A 21,085-nucleotide genomic window follows, 5' to 3' on the forward strand; every position below is an offset into this window, starting at 1 on the left:
GGGAGTTTATGCCTTTATGTTTATGGTATGATTGTTAAATGGGTAGTTCTCTCCATAATATTCCTTACACATTTTCTTCTCTTTGCTCCTTGTCATTTTCTTTACAAAGAAGAAGGTGGCAAAAGAGGAAGATTGTGATCAATTTTATGAATTTATAACTGAAGTGGTCTGTTGCCTTTCCTCTTCTCTCCTAACCTAGATCCAGAATACTGGTGCTTATACTTTCCTTCCTTTTAATACCTCCTAATATACATTCCCTGAAGATGAAGTTTGTTTTGCTTTTGACTGTTCCTTCCCTCTTAAATCCTTCTTCCATCTTTCCCCACCTGTTTTCCTGTTGAATTTATTATATCTCTACACCAAACGTGTGTGTGTGTGTGTGTGTGTGTGTGTGTGTGTGTTCAACACTCTAGTTTGGTTCAAATAAGAGTTAGGTTTGTGTGACTCCTGTTTCCCCTTTGCCTTCTTTCATGTTTACATACTTTCCTTATCACCTCAATTATGAGAAATAGTAAGAATATTGCTATACCATACAATATAATATATAATAAACAATTATAACATGTAATAATATATAACACAAAAGATAAGTATTTATGGGATTCAGGAATAAATATCTCCTGGACTTGGAGTCAGAAAGACTTGTATTCAAATGTGGCCTCAGACATATACTAGCATGTCTCTCTGGGAAATTCATTTAACCTCTGTTTGCCTCAGTTTCCTCAAATGTAAAATTGGGAAAATAATAATACTTATCTCCCAGGATTATTGTGAGAATCAAATGAGGTAATATATGTAGAGTGCATAACAGTGCCTGGCACATAGTTTAGGCATTTAATTAATGCTTGTTTCTTTCCTGTATTTCTTCTTCCACCTTCTTATTTCTTCCACAACATATTCCTTTCTCACTTTCCCTTCTTTACTCTCCTAAGACCATCAGCATAAAATAAAACCACTGACAAATTCTGTTTGTAATACTCAACTTCTTATGTGAATCTTTGACATTTTAAGATATTAGAGACCCTTGTCTTTTCTCCCTCTATTAAAATGTCATTCAGTCAACCAAAATTTATTAAACACCTATTATGTACCAAATTCTATGCTAAGTGCTTAGGATACAAAGGTAAAAAGAGCCCCCACCTTCATGGAACTTACATTCTAATGGGTAAAATATGTAGGCATATACAAAAAATAGATGGATGATAATTTCAGAAGGAAAGACACTAGTAGCTAGAGGAGGAAAGAGTGGGCAGAGACCGGAAAAGGCTTCCTATGATTTCAGCTGAATCTTTTTTTTTTTTAATTTTAAACTTTATTCAATTCTGTACTTAGCAATTTCTAAGTATTATACATAAGATACTGCTTTAGACACTTTTATAGAAAACTCAGCTGAATCTTAAAAGTTAGCCAGGGAAACAAAAAGGTGGATGTGAGGAGGAAGAGCATTTCAGGCGTGGGAGACAACCAGTTCCAAAGCATGGAGATAGGAGATGAAGTTTCCTGTAGTTCATGTTGCTAAATTGTAGAATGTGTAGAAGGGAGGAAAATTATGACAGAGACTCTGTATTTAATCTTGGAGGTAATAGGGAGACAGTGGAGTCTGAGTTGGATTCATATCTAATACTTTAGGAAAAACACTTTTGTACCTGATCGGAGAATGGAGTAGATTTGGAAGAAACATTTAAGGTAACAATTAAGGAACTTTTGGAATAGTTCAGGCAAGAGGTAATGAGGGCCTCAACCAGGGTGATGACTGTGTGAGTAAAGAGACTGGGACATATACAGGAGATATTGTGAAGATAGAAACAGCAGGATTTGTTACCTAATTAGATACGTGGGGTGAATGAGAGTGAGGACTTGGGCATAGCACCAATATTGAGAGCCTAGGTGACTTGAGAAATGATGGTGCCCTTGAAAGAATGGGGAAGTTGGAAAGAGGGGAGAGTTTAGGGAAAAAGATAATGAATTTGTCTTGGACATTTTGAGTTTGAGACACCTTTGGAACATCCAGTTTAAGACGTCCAAAAGGCAGCTAGTGATGTAAAACTAGGGCTAGGTAGATTGATCTGGAATTTCAGCAGATAGATGATCATTGAACCTATGGAAGTTAACGATAGCACCAAATGAGACAGAATAAAGGGAAAAGACAAGAGGAACAAGGACAAAGACTTGGGGGGCAGAAAGGGTTATGGATGTGATATGACTGTCTAAGATGCTTGTTATTGTTTCACTTTGGATTTCCTGATAATTTTTTAATCTGGTGCCCTTTTTTAGATCTTCGCTCAAAATATTGGAGAATTAAAATTCTCCTAAGCCTTCCACACTACCATCTTAATTAGAAGTCCTAATTTTTATATGAATAAAATGTTTATCTTTCAAGGTTTATGTGGTCAGTGATTTCAGCTCCAAGTGAACTAGCTTACTGCTGATGCACTTTTCTGTATTTAGATACGCTAGTTGTTAAAAAGCAAACATAGCCTGTTGCTGAGACCATAGTCAGTCAGTAAGCATTTATTAAGCACCTACTGTATGTCAGGCACTGTGTTAAGTGCTGGGGATATAGAAAGAGGCAAAAGATAATCCCTATCCTTGAGGAGCTCATAATCTAATAGGCAAGACAGCAAACAAACAAATGTGTACAAACATATAAATAGGATAAATATGAAATGACTAACAGGGAAAGTACTAGAAATAAGAGGAGTTGGGAAGGCTTCTGTAGAAGATGGGATTTTAGTTGTGATTTGAAGGAAGCCAGGAAAAGCCATAAGGTAGAGATGGGAAGGGAGAGCCTTGACTAGGTACAGCCAGAGAGAATGCCCCAAGTCAGGAGAATGGAGATTCTTGTTCAAGAAACAGCATAGAGGCCATTGGCAATGGATTGAAGAGTATATGGAGGACAGTATGGTTTAAGAAGACTGGAAAGGTAGGAGGGGCTAGGATCAGGGATGGAGAACCTGTGGCCTTGTGGCCATATGTGGCCTTCTAGATTTTTAAGTGCGGCCTTTTGATTGAATCCAAATTTTACAGAGTTTTGGTTATAGAGCTAGGTTATGAAGGGCTTTAAAAGCTAAATCAAGGATTTTGTTTGATTCTGAAACCAATAGGGAGCCAACAAAGTTTATTGAGTAGGGTAGTAATAGGGTCAGACTTATGTTTTAGGAAAATCCCTTAGGTAGCTGAATGGAGGATGAATTGGAGAGAGGAGGGACTCGAGTCAGGCAGACCCACCAGCAGGCTATTGCAATAGTCAAAGAATGAGGTAATGAGGGCCTGTACCAGGATGGTGGCAATATCAGAGGAGAGAAGGGAGTTTATTCAAGAGATGTTGCAGAAGTGAATTCAATAGGCCTTGGCAAATAATTGGATATGAGGGGTAACAGATGCTGAGGAGCAAGGATGACATTTATGTTGTGAGCCTGGGGAAATGGGAGGATTATATTGCTTTCCAAAGAAATAAGAAAGTTAGGAAAGTGGGAGAGCTTAAGGGAAAATATAATGAGTTTAGTTTTGGACACGTTGAGTTTAAGATGTGTATTGGACATCCAGTTCCAGATGTCTAAAAGGCAGTTGGAGGTGTGAGATTGGAGGTCAGCAGAAAGGTTAGGACAGGTTAGGTAGATTTGAGAATCATCAGCATAGTGATTGTTATTAAATTCATGGGAACTGATGAGCTAACCAAATGAATTAATATAGAGGAAAAAGAGAGAGCAGGACCCAGGACTGGACCCTGTGACTGTCTAACCTACCTTTAAAGGGTATGATCTGGATGAAGATCTGGCAAAGAGACTGAAAAGCAGGGGTCAGATAGGTAAGAAGAGAACCAGGAGAGAATGATGTCACAAAAATCTAGAGAGAAGAGAGTATCAAGGAGAAGAGGGTAATCAACAGTATCAGAAGCTGCAGAGAGGTCAAGAAGAATGAGGATTGAGAAAAGGCCCATTGTATTTGGGAATTAGAGCACTGGTAACTTTGAGGTAAGAAGTTTTGGTGAAATGATAAGGTTGGAAGATGGTTTGTAAAGGGTTAAGAAGAGAGTGAGAGGAAAGTGGAGACACCTATTGTAGACAGCCTTCTCCGGGAGTTTAGCCACAAAGGGCAGGAGAGACATAGGGCAATAGTTAGCAGGGGTAAAAGGATGAAGTTCGGGTCTTTTGAGGATGGAGGAGACACAAGCATATTTGTAGGAAATGAGGAAAGAGCCAGTGGACCATATACACTGACTTCCGGCATGGTTAAACCTGCCAGAATTTGGTCTCTGCTGGAATAACCTTCAAATACCCAAGGACACTTCCATGCCATGATAGGACATTTCCATTGATATTGACACAGTGTCAAGAGAACCAGAAGAAGGCCTTTCACATGTCGGGTGCATCCCCTGTGTGGGATTTACAGTAAGATAAGATAAGAATGGGCAGGCACCAAGAGGTTGAAATCTGCGTGATTGCAACAAATGTTCATACTGATGGCATTACAGATCAATTGAAGCAAAAATACTTCTGGAAAAATTAGTAATTCACTAATCTCACTAGAGAGCCAGTGCACATGCACACACATCCTTAAACAGGTTAATGAGTTTTAGAACTATTTTGTACCTTGTTGTTTCTTTGTTTCATTTCTCATTTTCTCAATGCTAACTAGCTGACTTTGTGACCCTTGGGCAAGTGACTAGACATCTCAGTGCTCCAGGCAAATTTTTTATATATAAATTGTATAATGGTTATGGATTCACACTAATATTGGGAGTTTCCTCACTGGGAATTCCCTATAGCAAGGAAATCAGAGGTTTAAGCCAAAATAAAAATCCCATAATCATTTTGGAAAAAATAATAAAAATAACTTTAGGAAAAACAATGTCATCATCACTTTCAGCTTTGCCAATCTTTATTCCATATTTGTAGGCACATACCTAAATTTACAGAGTAGCCTTGAAAACTGATAATATTTTTATAGCACTTTAAGGTTAACAAAGTGCTTTTCTCACAACAACCATGTAAAGTATATTTTTTCTCCTGCATTTCCCTCACAATATCTTTTTTATTCCTTTCCTTCTTCAAAATTCCTTCTTGGTTATATGTTGCAGTCAGTTCCCACTCACCGTGCAGCTCTCCCTTCCTTGCCCTTTGTATGATATTCATTTTTAATTGGAGACTGTTGAGTTCCATGTCTTACCGCCATGCAACAACACAGATAGACATTGGAATGATACCAAGAAAATGTACAATAGGAAGAGAGATTAGCCTGCTCATGTGGCTAGGGTGAGAAAGGACAAGCACAGTGTATTCCACACATCCTCATGATGTTAGGAGAAATCAAGGAAGGCCTCTGACATGTTGAGTGGTCCCCATGTGGCAAACTTATGGGAGACCATGGACAAGAGTAATATGGGATGAGCTGCAGGCTTCATCATTGGAAGGAACAGCCCAATCAATGAGAACATGGATTGTTTTAACTATTGTGTGTCTATCCCCCTTTTACAGGTGAACCAATTGAGGCTTAATTGAATTAGTATTTGAATGATTATGAGTGAATGTCAGACATCCAAGTCCAACCAGCCCTACCCCTTTCTAGTTTCAGACTAACAGATTAGACAGTTGACCCATTGGCAGGAATTTCCAACTGATTGGCCAGAGTGGAGAGGAGGGCGATAAAAACAGAGACTCAATCCATCAGGTAGGCAGCGTAGACAAAATGAAATGTGAAATGGCAAAACTCCGCGATACAATTAGAATTCTAAATCTTGTTAACCTATTTAAGGTTAAGAGGGTGTGTGTGTGTGTGTGTGTGTGTGTGTGTGTGTGTGTGTGTGTGTGTTTGTGTTTGTGTATGTGTATGGTAGCAGTCTGGGAAAGATGCTTCTGGGAGAAGACTGCTGATGTTAGTAAAAACATCATGTTCTTTTTTCAAATGTAGTTGTGTCATTCTCCTGGAATTGCTTCTTCTGGACCTAGCTGGCATTAACATTCTTCCTTCTCCTCCTCCCACAAGATCTGTTTGTTTGTACAGATCACATACATCTTTATCTGTACAGAGCTACTCTCAAGGGAGGGCCTGTGGGTCATTATTTTTAAAAAGACTTGTCTAGACATAGATGAAGGATAGCTCTAGCCAGCATGAGGCATTCCATTGATAGTGTCTACATTACTGTGTCTTGATGGCTGACATTTCCAACAAATATAGTAGCTCCTAACTTCTATACATCTCTCCCTTGCTTTTTCTCCCTAAATGGATACTACTAAACTCTCACTTTTATTAAGGATTAATAGGGTTCTGCCAAAATAATTTATGAGCTGTGAGGAATTTACAAAAAGAGTTTGTTAATGTCCCAGAGTCTCCTATAGTGACTTTTCTAAACCTTGGCATTCTGCTGATTTGGTACATGCTAAGAAATTAACAGGGTGCTAGGGTGAACATGGCATGAATCTTGTATCTGTGCCAATTGAAACCACTGAAGACAAAGTACCTCTAGTCAGAGACTAGGGCAGCTTCAAGAATGTGTAGACCTGGAATTCTGTAAGCCAAAGAGACCTGCTGTGACTCAGGAGTATGTTAGGAAGGTTTGTTGTGGGACTAGGCCAATTTCTTCCTTTTTTTTTCTCTTGGTAATTATTTTTGTTAGAATTTCAATTAAACTTGAAATCCTCAAGAGTTTTGCATAGGATTTCATGAAAATAAGTTTTTTGTTGATTGAACATGGCCCACAATGCCTGAAGATAACTTTCTTCATATAAGAAAAGATTTCACTAATTATAAATGTCATCGTTGGATCTTTCAGATGATAACTTTTTAAGTTAAATTTAATTTTTTCAATTAACAAATATTTATTTTCTCCCCTCACACAAAAGAAAAATAAAACTCTCATAATAAAAATGTATAGTCAAGAAAAACAAATTCCATATTTACTATGTCCAAATACGTGTCATTCTGCATGTTTAGTCCATCATTTCTCTGTCAAGAGATGGGCAGTATATCTTCATTGTTATTGAGACAACAAGATTGATGCAGTGGTTAGAAGTGCTGGACTTGGAATTGGAATCTCATTTCAGACACTAGCTTTGTGATTTATAACCTCTCTCAGACTTTGTTTCCCTATCTGTAAAATGGGGATAATAATAGCACCTCCCTCGAAGAGTTGTAAGATAACATATGTAAAAGCACTTTGAAAACTTCTAAGCACTATATAATTGCTAGTTATTATTTTTATCATTTTAAGTTCTCTAGAATAATAATTGATCATTACATTGCTCAGATTTCTTAAGTCTTTCAATGTCATTCATTTTCACAATTTTCACAAATGTTTTCACGTTTTGTATAAATAGTTCTCAGGGTCAAATGATATTTCACAGGCCACCTTTCAGTTGAATTCAACAAGCATTTATTAAGCATCTACTATGTAGCAGACATGGTGCAAAATGATAAAGAAATAATCCTTGTTTTCAAGTATATTATATTCTATTGGCGAGAAACAGCATTACACAAATCAATACAGAATATATAATAGTAATAGGGGTGTGTTGAGAGACTTTCAGGACTGACTATTGTAGACTTCGGTAGTTTTCTGGTTTTTGCAATGGAGCAGGTCCTTGGAATGGATTTATTTGCTCTATGATCTTCTGGAAGCTGTGGAGGTCTGGAGAGAATCCTCAGAAGCACTTCCAGTCTGGAGTGAGTGCAAGGAAGTTGCCACAGTCAGGACTTCCATCCCTAGGAACTGGACCACTCTGGAAAAGCCCTCAGGCCAGATTGAGAATGTGGTTGGTAAACCCCCTCTTTCCCCAGTCTGGTGGAGTTTATCCAGTGGACTGATTTAGTAACCACCAAAAAAAAAAGCCTTTGGAGATTAATAATAAGAAAGTATCCTATTCTGAAATGTCTTCATTGTTTCAGATTTGGAAAGTATACTAAACTCTGGGCCACTGGGAAGAGTTTTGTTAAGTATTTATTCTTCCAGCTTGCTGCTTCATCAAAAGACCCAGCCATATTCTGGGACAATTCTGCTTTTTGAGATACCTAAATGCGTAGGCAACAGGTATGCCTGTGCTTAACAGTTAAAACCAGCTAGTTTTACCCTGTTACAGAAGCATAGTTAACATATATGGATAGAGCTACTTTTGAACTTTGGTTTGTGTTTAAAAAAGAAAAAAGGCTAACAAGAATCCTTTATGATTGTCCATGTATTTTGTGTTGCATTTGTTTGTAGAGAGCACAAAACTGGTTCTGGGATTGTGTATATGAGTGTTTTAAAAAATAGCACTGTTTCAAAAGTGGAACTGTAGCAGAAAAATGGTGGTGGTGGTGGGAGGGCAATGGAGTTCCGCCCCACCCCCGCTTGTTTCTGATGGTTAGCACCAGAGTTCTCAAATAAGAAGGTAGTAAAGATAAGTGAAGCCACATGTGGGAAACCTGGAGAAACAGCAGCTCCTCCAGTTTTCCATTTCTCTCTGAGTCCAGAAGAGCCTACAGCTGGTGGGAAAGCTGAATGATATGTGGGAACCTGGGAAATTCAAAGCCAACTTTACTGGAGAATTTCTCTTTATCATGGTAAGCAACTTATGGTCTGAAAGTCCTGCAAGACAGGGCTCTTCTTATGGGATCATTTGCAAAACTTTGCTCTTTGTGGTCACTTAAGCTAAATATATGGATGCTTCCCCATACCTGTTTCCTGTCATGATACATGAGTAGAGTTTTCTTTTTAGCTACTCATCCTCACAGTAACTTCATCTAGCGAATGCCCTCAGGAAACAGACCTTATTCTGGGGCCCAGAAATAACCAAACCAGACAAGGTGGATTCTCAGGGGGATTGGGCTCCAGAGATATAGACTTTCTTGTCACAGTATCCTGCTGTCACCCTTGAAACTAAAGCCTGGCCTCTGCCAGTACAGGTGGCCTGATGGATTGGAGCTCTCATGGGGACACAAAGGAAGACATGCAACAAGGCCATCGACTCTACAGGATGGCCGGATCAAATTCAGTGCCTTGATTTGAGTCCAGGAGCAGAGAAGGAGCCAAGTGCAGCTATCATATGTTCACTGGGTCTGACAACCTTCGAGGGCTGACTGCTGAGTCAACTGTGCATCAGAAGGCTTTTCAAAGGGCACAGCCAGCCTAGCTTCCATCAGGAATCAGACAGAAGGATAAAGAGAAGTTTAATAGCTGCTGAACCTTAATGGAATAGTGTGTCCACATTTGGTTACCCTATTCAGTAGGGGCCTGGGAAGAGCTTACTTATTAATCGGGTAACTTATTCATCAAAGGGTATTTATGCCAACTGGCACTAGGGGGCGATAGTGATCTAATTAAATTCATCACCCAAAGCTTTCCCGTGAAAAATAGAAGCAGGGTTTTTCTGATAATGACATTAGGGCCTAAGAAGTAGGATGAGTTCTGAAGAAAGTTATAGGCCCCTTTCCCCATAAGTGTTTTTCATCTGTCTGCAATAGCTTAGCTGTGATCCTCCCTGCTTAGTTTAGCTGGCCCTTGAAGCCTAGCTTCTTGCAGCTAATCATTGGTCCATCAACTAGCCATCTAAGGAGATATTTAGGATTGGAATAAAAATGTCAGAAACACACTTAAATAGCAAATCATTACCAAACTAAGCACCAGGGACGACTTAATTTAAGCAAGTTCAGTCCTCACAGTTCACTTCTCTGCATCTCCCCCAACCTCAGCTATCCTTACTCCTTCCTAAAACAAAATAAAACAAAACAAAAAAACAAAACAAAAAACAAACCCTTGTTCATTAAGGAAACCAAGGGAGAGTTGGAAGGGGGAGAGGAGGTGATGGGAGTTTAGAAAAATCCTTCAAAACTCTACCATTTAGTGATTCTACAAGAGGAGGCTATGGATGGGAATGTGCTGGGGTCAGACTTAGATCATCTGCCACCATGTGACATGACAGTCCGGTCTTAATAAAAATAAAAATAAAAAAACCACAAACTCGTGGAAGTTCCCATGAGCTCAGGACTTCAAAAAAACTTGGGTTCAGGCAGGGTCATAAATAGCTTATATTGTGCCGCAAGCCCTTCCTTTTTCAGGAATGCAATCCCAGAGATCTCGGGCTGTCCAGAGGTCATCCATTCCATTCCCTGTCTTCAAAGAAAGCAGTCTTCACTTTTCTGAATGGATGGGCACCTTTTCTGTTCTTCCTTTTATCTAACTTATCATCCTCCTATAGAAAGTCAAATCCCTGGGTCTGTCCTTAGCTGTAATAGGAAACAGCTGGCTCTTGCACTTTCTGGAATAGCCCTTCCTCCACCTAGAACCTGCCTTGACTCCTTCAAGTTGAATAATCTTTTAACCTCTCCTCATAGATCCCCTTCTGTAACCCTTTAATCTCATACTGTGCCCTCCTATGATTCTGGGCAAATTATCCATATCTTTCTTAAAATATGAAGTGTAGCACTGAACCCAATACTGTGGGAAGGGCTTGACTGGGGCTAATTCATCCCACAGGAATTACCTTTTCTATATCCCTACATCAGATATTTGTCTCCATTGTAACAGTGCTAAAATCTGTTGTCCCATCATGTTTCATTGTGGAGTTCATTGCACCATGAAACCATTCTTGTCTTTTCAGTATACCTACTCTTTTCTTCTCTTGCAAATGTGCAATAGCACTCACAGTATCATAGAATTCGAAAGCTGTAAGGAACGTCAGTGCTGTATAGTCCACATCAAATCACAAGAATCCCCATGATCACATATGTAAGTGGTCATTTAGCCTCTGGTTGGAGACTTTTAAGGAGGGAGAACCCACCACCTTGAAGCAACCCAGTGCACTTTTGAATAGGTCTCATTTTATTTCTACAAGAGCCCATATGCTTCACTCACTGAACTTTTGTTAGTACTTACCTTCTTACTTTTATAATTTTTTAATAATTAATTTTTAGTGTTCAACATTCAGTTCCATAAGATTTTGAGTTTTAAATTTTCTCCCTGTTCCACTTCTTCCTCTCTCTCCTCCCCCAAGACGGCATACAATCCAATATAGGCTCCACATATACATCCATGTTAAGCATATTTTCCCATTAGTCATGATGTAAAGAACAATTAGAACTAATGGGAGGATCCACAAGAATGAAGCAATAAAACAAAACAACAGGAAAAGGAGAGCAAATAGAATGCTTCCATCTGCATTTAGACTCCATAGTTCTTTCTCTGGGTGTGGATAGCAATTTCCATCATGAGTCTTTTGGAGTTGTCTTAGATTCTTGCATTGCTATGAAGAACCAAATCTATCAAAGTCAGTCATCCTATAAGTGGCTGTTACTGTGTACAATGTTCTCCTGGTTCTGCTCATTTCACTCTGCATCAGTTCATGTAAGTCTTTCCAGGTTTTTTTGAAGTCAGCCTGTTTATCATTTCTTATGGCACTAATAGTATTCCATTACATTCATATACTACAACTTGTTCAACCATTTCCCAATTGATGGGCATCCCCTGAATTTCCAATTTGCCACACAAAAAGATATAAATATTTTTGTACATGTGGGTCTACTTTTGTAAAAATTTTGAAGTCACTTCTTTTAGGTAGTTGTCTCTAGTCCAAGTGAAGACTCTGGCATCCACAGGGAACCATTGTCTGATCCCAAGGGGTGTATAATTAACCAATTTCAGAGTCAGATGATGGGCTGCATCTCACACTTCCCATAATAGCAAACCTACACTTATCTACAACATAGCTAACCCACTCCCTTCACCCATTATAGCTCAACACTCCTCCAATCTACCTCCATTTTCCTCCCATGAATGATCTGGTGTTGGGTCCTCAGGACAGTAATAACCTATATAATCCCCAGATGTCCACAGCAGCTACCTGGGCAAAATTCCTGTTTTGATTACAGCAGCTCTCAAACCCCAAACACTAAGGTATAGAAGAGTTGCCTCCTTCTGCATTTATGGAAAGCATACCCACACCAGCAAAATTACAGATCCTTGAAGTATTCAGATATTAGCTATTTTGCTCAAACTGATGCCATTGACAAATACAGTCAGCATATTGGGATCACTCTATATTGGGAGAAATATTTTTTTTTGCTTTTTAAAAATTTTTTTAAATTTTTAACATGTTTTTAAAACTTTGGGTTACAAATTTTCTCCCTTCCTCCCTCCCCACCCACTCTCATTGAAAAGGCAAACATCTCAATACATGTTATAGATGTGCAGTCATGCAAAACACTTCCATAGTAGTTCTGTTGTGAAAAACTAAGTATATTTCCCTTCATCCTATCCTACCCTCCATTTATTCTATTCTCTCTTTTGACCTTGTCCCTCCTCAGGGGGGGACAAATGTTTGCTTTTGATTATCCCCTCCCCCAGTCTGCCCTCCCCTCTATCAACCCCCTGCTCTCTTGTCCCCTTCCCCCCTTATTTTCCTATAGGGTAAGATAGATTTCCATACCCCATTGCGTATGTTATTCCCTCCTTAAGCCAAATCCTATGAGAATAAGATTCACTCATTCCCTCTCACCTTCCCCCATTTCCCTTCCACCATAAAAGCCTTTTCTTGTCTGTTTCATGTGAGATAATTTACCCCATTCTACTTCTCCCTTTCTCCTTCTCCCAATATAATCCTCTCTCACCCCTTAATTTATTTTCCAGATATCATCCCTTCATCTTCAACTCACCCTGTGCCCTCTATCTATGTATACATACATATATTTTTTTTCCCCTCCCACTACCCTAATACTGACAAAGGACTCGTGAGTTACAAATATCATCTTTCCATGCAGGAATGTAAAGAGTTCAACCTTAATAAGTCTCTTATCATTTCTCTTTCCTGTTTACCTCTTCCATGTTTCATTTGAGTCTTGTATTTGAAAGTCAAATTTTATATTTAGTTCTGGTCTTTTCCTCAGGAATGCTTGAAAGTCCCCTATTTCATTGAATGACCACTTTTTGCCCTGTAGGATTATACTCAGTTTTGCTGGGTAGGGAGAAATAAATATTAAGAGTTCCAGATTCAGAACAGATTCTTGAATACATCATATCTCTCCTGTTTGACTTTATATCTTCAATAATCACTCTTTAAGCACAAGATTTGAATGAGTTTTTTTTAACCAGTTCACTAGTAATAGTGTATCTAAGGAATATAACTACGAAATAATTCAGTTCAACAAGTATCTCTTAAATGTTTGCTATAAGCAGAGAATTCTGCTGGCAGAGTCACAAAGTTCAGATAAGACTTTCTTGTATGAAAGTAATTTACAATCCAGTAGCTGATGTTCTTTAAGACAAACAAACAAAATGCCTCCAAATGACTGGGTCCTTCAAAATAGTCAACTTGGAAGGGAATATACTTATTCCAACAATAACATTTCTGGAATGCCTTATCTGGGTCTGCCTTTAAAACAATTTATGAGCCACACATGAAAATTAATTTTGATACTTTATATTTTTGTCAAGGAAATGACTAAAAATACTATTGCTCATCTTGATTACCCACATTATTCACTAGACTTGAAGCCAGATGACTTTTGGCTGTTTCCAAAAATTAAACCCACCCTCAAAAAACAGCTGGTAAATATCAGAGCTGAGACTTAAATTCAGGTCTTCTGACTGAGAGTTGTTTTTCCATTATACCAAACTTTCTCTTTCTGTAGAAGGGAAGGTAGATAACTGAGGCTGGAGGTATAATTCCCCCAATACCCAGCACACTAAGTTACAGGTAGTAGAGGCCCTTAAATCTTCCTTGAATCAATGACTCTCAGCTCTGATCCTTATCAATTGTTTTTTCAGGGTGGGTTTGATCTTTGAAAACAGTCAAAAGTCATCTGGCTTCAAGTCTGGGGAATAACACGGATAATCAAGATGAACAACAGAGTTTTTGGTCCTTTCCTAGACAAAAACATAAAATTGGAGGCATAACTCCCTAGCATCGAACACACAAAATTTGATATAGGAGGCACTTAAATGTTCATTGAATATTTCCTGGATCAGTCTACTAAGCCATTATAGATTATTCTGCCAGGATTTGTCCTTTCACACAGGTAAGGAAAAATGCATGAAGGGAAAATGCAACATCTTTTCATTGGTTATATTAATCCTTGTGATTTTGACTGCCACTGGCAAACCATTTGGGTTTGAGCACAATGAACGTTTCAAGAGATTGGCTGCCAAAGCATCGAGAGAATACCGAAAAGGACTATTAATAACAAAGTCCTTTCTCCTTTTCCCCCAGGTTCTGATGCCAGCACAATTGAAATCCACATACCGAGTGGGTCCCAAAACTTAAATGATGCTGCTGCTCCAGAGGGGATCAGGGGGAAGTTATGAAGGGCAACCATTGGAGGGCTGAGAGGCTCCCATCCTGAATTCTTAAGGCCATTGTCAAGGTTTCCTGCTCTTTGGAGCAATGTCTCCCTCCCACCGACTCTGTTGCCTCTCTGTTACTATTACCTTTACTCCCCTACCCATTCTCCTGTTTTTGAAAGGTTTCTAGCTTTTCCCTTACAAAAAAAAATTCACTTTTAGGGTAGATGAATGAGCTGTGCCTGGAAATGGAAGAGCTAACTTGAGCATTCCCTTGTAAATGAGCTGTGCAACAGCTTATCTCAGCAACATCACTCCCAGGCAGTTTTCTCAAACTGTCTAGAAGCCAAAAGCTTGCTCCAAATCCTTTCCTGGAAAAATAAAGTGGTTTTAACTCATTCTGCAAGGTTTCCAGTTTTCTTCAAGGACAACCTTACAAGCATGCTTGTCTGCAGATTGAATGAGATTAAAATGGCGACAAAAGATAGCGCTAGTGGTAGCAACACAGTGTATTTTCAGCCAGATAAATAGGTTGTAGTGGAATTGTAGATCATAGTCTCTGCGCTACCATATTTGGTGGGTGAGAAGGTGACCTGTTTGGATGTCAAAACTTGTTTTTGTCCCTGACACTATGTTGAGCAAAAATATTTTCAGAAGAACCTCTCTATAAATATAATTCATGTAATGTTATTAACTGGTAGAACCAGAAAGAGAGAAGATTCCGTCTTAGCCAGCTACAAAACTAAAAGAAGCTCTTTGCAGAAATGCTAGAATGTGCACTTATATGTTGCAAAAACAATAATGATTCTAAAAATAATAACCCAAAAAATAAAAGTGAATTAAGTCTTATAGTCTCAGAACATCAGACACTATTGATTATCTTCTATTTTGACATCCCATTTATCTAAACATATTCCCTTCCTTCTCCCAAAAGCCATTCCTCATAACATAGATTTTTAAAAAGAGATTGAAAAAAGATTTTTCAACAAAAGTAACCACCACATCTAAAAGTGCCTGGCACATAGTGAACATTTAATAGATGCTTGTTTGTTGATTGATTAAATCTGACAGTGTATGCAATGTTCCACACCAACATCCCTCCATCTCTGCACAGAAGAGTTCGTGGAATCATAGGATTATAGATTTGAAGCTGGAAGGGACCAGTATTTCCAGGAAACTGAATGAGAAGAAGCTTTTTCCTTACTTTCTAAGGGCCAAACTGGAACATTATGATTGCATACTGTTCAATTTGAGGTTTCATGATTTTTTCCATTACATTTTTGCAGTCATTGTAGATGTTTTTCCTGGTTCTGCTTACTTCCTTTTGCATCAGTTCATGTAAGTCTTCATGTAAGTGCTTCTCTGTATTCTTCATAATCATCATTATGGCACAGTAATATTTCGTTTCATTGATGTATCAATCAATGGCCATCTATTTTGTTTCCAGTACTTTGCTACTTGGTATCCCTTCTTCCATGAGTAGTTTTCATTCCCTGGAAGTGAGGTCATTTAACCCACATTTTCTGCAAATTTGTGGCTGACACGTGGTGTATTTTGGTTGGTTGGAACATGGCCACCACTGTAGCTCACATTTATATGGGACTTTTAAGTTTATAAAATGCTTTGCATTCATTATCTCATTTAATCCTCACAGTAATCTCATGATCATATCATTATCCTCATTTTACATGTGAGAAAAATAAAGTTCTAGAAAGTCAAATGACTTGCTCATAGGCACAAATTGTGTTAGAGGGATTTGAATCTAGGTCTCTCTCAATTCCAAGAACATTCCTATTTCTACTACGTAGCCCTTCATTGTTAGTATATAGGTTCTTTCTGGCAAGAAAAACTACATTTCTGGTAAGTCTCCTTCTAGCCATATTGAGTGTGATTTCCATACACCTTGGGCCATTTCTTTAGTCAGGCCATTCTTAACCATTTTTGTGGCATGGACCCCCAGAGGTACATGGGTGTTAACAAAAAGTTAACCCTGCCCCTCAAAAGTATACACTACCCGTTTTAAAATTTAATCCACATTGTAACATTTTCTCCATCACTTTCTCAAGTCTAGAAATTGACAAAAACGGTAAATGAAGCCCTGATGGTAGTATTTGTCCATTTTTAAGGGGTGATGCTCACAATGGAAATTTACCAATTGGATCTCTAGAGCCATTAGAGCTGGCTCTAGCACACCACCACACAGATCCCTTTGGCTGTCTGGTGATGCTTGTGGACCCATTATAATAATAAGGTTCATCACTAATGTTCATATTTGAAGGAAATGCTAAATTTCTGTTAGAAATTAGTGAAAATAGAGATGTACTTTTTTTTCCTTTCCAAGGTCATGGACCCCCATATGTAAAAAATTAAGAACTCCTACTCTTTAAAAAATATTTATTTTTAGTTTTCAACATTCGATTTTATAAGATTTTGAGTTCTAAATTTCCCCCCTCCTGCCACTTTCCCCTCCCCAAGATAGCATGCAATTTGATATAGGCTACATACGTATGATCGTATTGAACATATTTCCACATTAGTCATGTTGTGAGAGAAGAATCAGAACAAAAGGGGAAAAAATGAGAAAGAAAAAGCAAAAAACGAAAGAAGGAGAAAATAGTATGTTTTGACCTGCATTCACACTCTATGGTTCTTTCTCTAGATGTGGATTTTCCATCAATGAGTCTTCTGGAATTGTCTTAGATCATGGCATTGCTGAGAAGAGCTATGTTTAACCTTTGTTATCACACAATGTGATTGGGTCATTGGCTTATTGGGTCATCACACAACGTGGCTGTTATTGTGTACAGTGTTCTCCTGAAGACCCCCTTCTTTTAAATATTTTGTAAATAAGTAAGTGCCAACATAGAACTTTTCTGAGTGCAGAGTAGAACACTGTATCTCAAAATCTTTTTCATTCTGGAAAAACTGTGCCATTAACCCTTAACGTTCTAGAGCTCAAGATTTATAGTTTTAGAAACCCTCTTTCCCTTACCCCTCATTAAAAGAGAGATAAGCAGGTGTTTCAATCTGTCAGGACCTAATTGAGGTTTCTCCTCTCTGATAAATAGAACTTAAGGAGTATTTAAAGGAGAGAAGAGAGCTTTATAACAAATCCAGAGAATCCAGGGCAAATGCCTGCTAATTTATTAGCAAAGAACCTATCCCTCAGGAATGAAAATATCATCTTCTTTTAATCACTAAGCATTTATTGAGTGACTATTATGGAGTAGTCATTATACTATGTGCCAGGAATTAAAAGACAAAAGCAAAAGTCCCTACTTTTCAAGGGCTTCATTCTTTTGGGATAAGGGAATGGAACAAGCATTTATTAAGAGCCTACTATGTTCCAGGCACTTGTGCTAAATGCTTTACAAATATTTCCTCATTTGAGACAAACATATACACATATAGGCATATAAAATACAGATAAAAATAATTTGTGTGAGGAGTTAGTAGTATCTTAAGCTGGAGTTGAACCTTGAGAGAAGTTTGAGTGATGGACATGAGAAAATGCATTCCAGGCGCAAGGGGCAGCCTGTGAAAAGGCTTATATGAATGGTCTTATATGAATGATAAGAAAGCCAGTTTGTCTCAATTGTAGAGTGTGTAAAGGAGAATAATGCATTGGAAGTTCCAAGGTTGGAAAAGTAAGTTAAGGCCAGGTTCTGAAGAGCTCTGAATGCCAGATATAGGAGTTTATCCTAGAGATGAAAGAGAACAGCTGGAGTTCATTGAGTGGAGTGAGTTGGCCAGACCTGTGCCTTAGGAAAATCACTTTGGTGGCTGTGTGGTGGACTGGTGGGAGTGGGAATGCCCTCACTGAGACCTCAATCTCTCTGTCCCTTAGTAGCTTTTCAGGCCATTACCCTTGCTCTGACTTCCCCCTCCTCTCCAGTTTTGATCCTGTAGTTAGCCAATTAAACATTACAAGGATCTCTGACAAGGGATCTCAAAATCTTTGCTCATTCTCTTGTCTTCTCTTGCTAAACACCTAAATTACTTCCACTATTTGCCTCTTTGGTGCCTTTTCGCGTGCTGCTGAATGGAGATGGAGAAAGTCGTACAACCATGATGATGGGTAGATAATTAATTCATGTTATTCAACTTCAATTGAACCTTCACCGCTACAGAGTAATCCTTTTATTTTTAATTGATTCCCTTTGGGCAGCTAGGTGGCCCAGTGGATAGAGTGGTGGATCTGGTGTTGGATTCAAATCTGGCCTTAGACACTAGTTGTATGATCCTGGACAAGTCACCTGACCCTGTCTGCCTCAGTTTCCTCATCTGTCAAACGAGCTGGAGAAGGAAATGGCAAACCACACCAGTATCTTTGCCAAGAAAACCCCAAATGTGATCACAAAGAGTCAGAAACAACAATTGATTCCCTATCTCACTCCCCACAAAAGTTCATATAAACTTTCCCTTTTCCCCTCCTCCAGCTTCTTATACTATCCCTCTTTGTTCTCTTAAGCTGAGGACCCTACCTCTATCTTCAACTTAGAAAATGGCCTTCCTCTTCTCCCCGTCCTTTTATCTCAAAATATCTCATCATCATTCCCTACTCTCTTCTCTTTACTCCTAATCTATGACATTGAAGTAGTCCATCTCTTTGGTAAGGATATATACCTTTGATTTATCTCCTCCACTCTTCTTCACAGATTACAGATTACGACTTCAATTATCCTCTTTCCCTCCCTCCCTCCCTTCTTTCTTTCTTTCTTTCTTTCTTTCTTTCTTTCTTTCTTTCTTTCTTTCTTTCTTTCTTTCTTTCTTTCTTTCTTTCTTTCTTTCTTTCTTTCTTTCTTTCTTTCTTTTCTTCTTTTTCTTCTTCTTCTTCTTCTTCTTCTTCTTCTTCTTCTTCTTCTCCTCCTCCTCCTCCTCCTCCTCCTCCTCCTTCTTCTTCTTCTTCTCTCTCTCTCTCTCTCTCTCTCTCTCTCTCTCTCTCTCTCTCTCTCTCTCTCTCTCTCTCTCTCTTTCTCTTTCCCTCTCTTCTTCAACTTCTCCCTGATTTCTTATTGCCTTATTAAGTGCTTACCATGTGTCAGGTACTATACAATGCAAACAAGACAGCCTCTGCCATCAAGGACCTTAGAATCTAATGGGGGAAGATAATACATAAAAGGTGAATTGGTTCCTCTCTGCCTCACAGGAAGTCTAAGAGAAAGTCCCACAAGGTTATCACATGGTTAGTAGATAGGAAGAGAGAGTACAGGAATGGACACTATCTCCCCAGTGTACTCTTGGTCCTCTGTAGGGACAAAGGAAATTCTGTGTTATCTAGAAGTGCCAAGTCCTTTGGTACTGAACCACAGCATACTTGGTACAATGGAAGTGGCCAGAAAAGAGCAACCCAGCTTCATGAATGAGCCAGTGGAGCGTGCTCTGGCCAGAACAGATCGGGGTAAGGGGTGGTGTGGGCCATGATTATCCTTATTACACCACAGATAGAAATAGGCACATATAAGACAATTCAGTGAGAACTTAAAATCTTCTGTCAGTTATTACCTGTGTGATCTTGGCGAGGTCATTTCCCTTTTGTGGGCCTCAGTTTCCTCATCTGTAAAATTCAGGTGATTGGATTAGATTACCCCTGAGATCCATTCCGGCTCAAAATCTATGATCTATGACCCATGATTAGGTGCTTAAATGAGTAATACAGACATAACCTTTCAGTTAGAGGCGCTCAACTGACATAAATAAAGGTCTCAGGTGCACTGAGGTGAATTTCCCCCATCTCTGGCTTCTAGCTATTATCCGGAGAATTTTGATCCCTTTATAATGTCACAATTCACAAACTCGAAGAGAATTTGTATTGACGAGTAAAACAGCCCCGATTCCATCATTGCATCACGCTGCCTTGGCAGGAGACACTGGTGTTACAGTTCTTATTGTTACAGACCTACTCTCACTCAGACTGATCTCCAACATTCTCCAAGTTCTTGGTCTATTTCTGCTCCCTTGGCAATTGTCTGTTCTGAACAGAGACTACTGGGGAATTTAGGTGTGAAGCATCAGGCTCTTTCAGCAATGCTTTCCAAATACTGATGTTTCATGGGAGAACACTAGGTCCTAGAGGCATGTGCAATATTAGGGTACAGAGCACCTGGGATGTGGCAACCTCTGTGTTGTCCCATTATTCGCTGTCTCAGCACTTCCACAAACCAAGTGTTATCCATGAGCTCCCAGAGCTCCTAGACCCATACCTTGGGTTTTCCCCACCCAATAGCCTTCTTCCCCCAGTAATTTACTCCTACAATTCTCTCTTCCTCTGACTGACACCACTAATCAATCAGTCCAACCACAATGCTAAATTTTTAATCTGTTCTTTCCCTATTGTCCTTCCCACTAAGGGACTGGTCTTCCTTGCTGTTCTTGTTTAGTTTCTCAGTCTGTGTCCGACTGTTCATGACCCCATTTGGGGTTTTCTTGGCAAAGATACTGAAGAGGTTTGCCATTTCCTTCTCCAGCTTATTTGACCGATGAGGAAACTGAGGGAAGCAGGGTTAAGTGACTTGCCCAGGGTCACACACCTAGTAAGTGTCTGAAACTGGATTTGAACCCACGAAGATGTCTTCCTGACTCTAGGCTGGCCACTTATTGGACTTCCTGGCAACAGCCAAACAACCATCACCAGCATAAAAGTCACCTCCCCAGAAAAATGTTTTCCTTTTAACTTGGGCATCTCCAGAGCTTGGCCCTAATACAGTGCCAGGCAATAAGTCTTTTATTCTGGAGTTTGTTTATCGTATTATAATTTTTGCAGATTTTTGGTCTCCTAGAAGTTAGCCTGGGGATTGGAAATACACAGCTCTCTAATCTCCAAGGGCATGACAGTGA

General features: G+C 39.1%; 1 protein-coding gene across 1 annotated transcript in view; it reads left to right on the forward strand.

Annotated features, from left to right (window-relative positions):
* Positions 1-14,649, forward strand: part of GPR143 (G protein-coupled receptor 143) — a 56,518-nt gene extending 41,869 nt beyond the window's left edge. Inside the window, exon 9 of the mRNA XM_021006259.2 lies at positions 14,178-14,649. Within this exon, the coding sequence (XP_020861918.1) occupies positions 14,178-14,272 (95 nt within the window). The 3' untranslated portion in view covers positions 14,273-14,649. The remainder of the gene's footprint in view (positions 1-14,177) is intronic.
* Positions 14,650-21,085: the final 6,436 nt, after the last annotated feature.

The sequence above is a fragment of the Phascolarctos cinereus genome, unplaced genomic scaffold (assembly GCF_003287225.1).
Source record: "Phascolarctos cinereus isolate Bilbo 61053 unplaced genomic scaffold, phaCin_HiC Scaffold_726;HRSCAF=1367, whole genome shotgun sequence".
NCBI lineage: Eukaryota > Metazoa > Chordata > Mammalia > Diprotodontia > Phascolarctidae > Phascolarctos > Phascolarctos cinereus.